General features: G+C 60.8%; 1 protein-coding gene across 1 annotated transcript in view; it reads left to right on the forward strand.

Annotated features, from left to right (window-relative positions):
• Positions 1 to 40: 40 nt before the first annotated feature.
• Positions 41 to 352, forward strand: part of HOXA10 (homeobox A10) — a gene marked incomplete at its 5' end in the record, with an annotated part of 2,352 nt that continues 2,040 nt past the window's right edge. The window contains 1 exon segment of the mRNA XM_010012615.1: positions 41 to 352. Within this exon segment, the coding sequence (XP_010010917.1) occupies positions 41 to 352 (312 nt within the window).

Consider the following 352-nt stretch of genomic DNA (forward strand, 5'->3'; position numbering starts at 1 on the left):
GGGTGCCGTTTCCCCCCCAAACGGTGGTCCCCCCCTGCCACAACCTTCCGATTTGTCCTACGGGCTGCAAAGCTGCGGACTTTTCCCCGTTTTGAGCAAACGCAATGAAGGTACTTCTCAAAGCATGGTCCCCAGCTCGCACCCCTACGTGTCAGGGATGGAAGTGTGGCTAGACACCCCCCGGTCCTGTCGCATGGAAGAGCCGGAGAGCCAGCAGGCCACCTCGTGCTCCTTTGCTCCAAGCATTAAGGAAGAGAGCTCCTACTGCCTCTATGACTCAGAGAAATGCCCCAAGGGCTCGACTGCCACCGACCTCGCTCCCTTCCCCCGGCTGAGCGCCGAGGTCAACCCG

Source organism: Nestor notabilis, unplaced genomic scaffold (genome assembly GCF_000696875.1).
Source record: "Nestor notabilis isolate BGI_N333 unplaced genomic scaffold, ASM69687v1 scaffold17604, whole genome shotgun sequence".
Lineage (NCBI taxonomy): Eukaryota > Metazoa > Chordata > Aves > Psittaciformes > Psittacidae > Nestor > Nestor notabilis.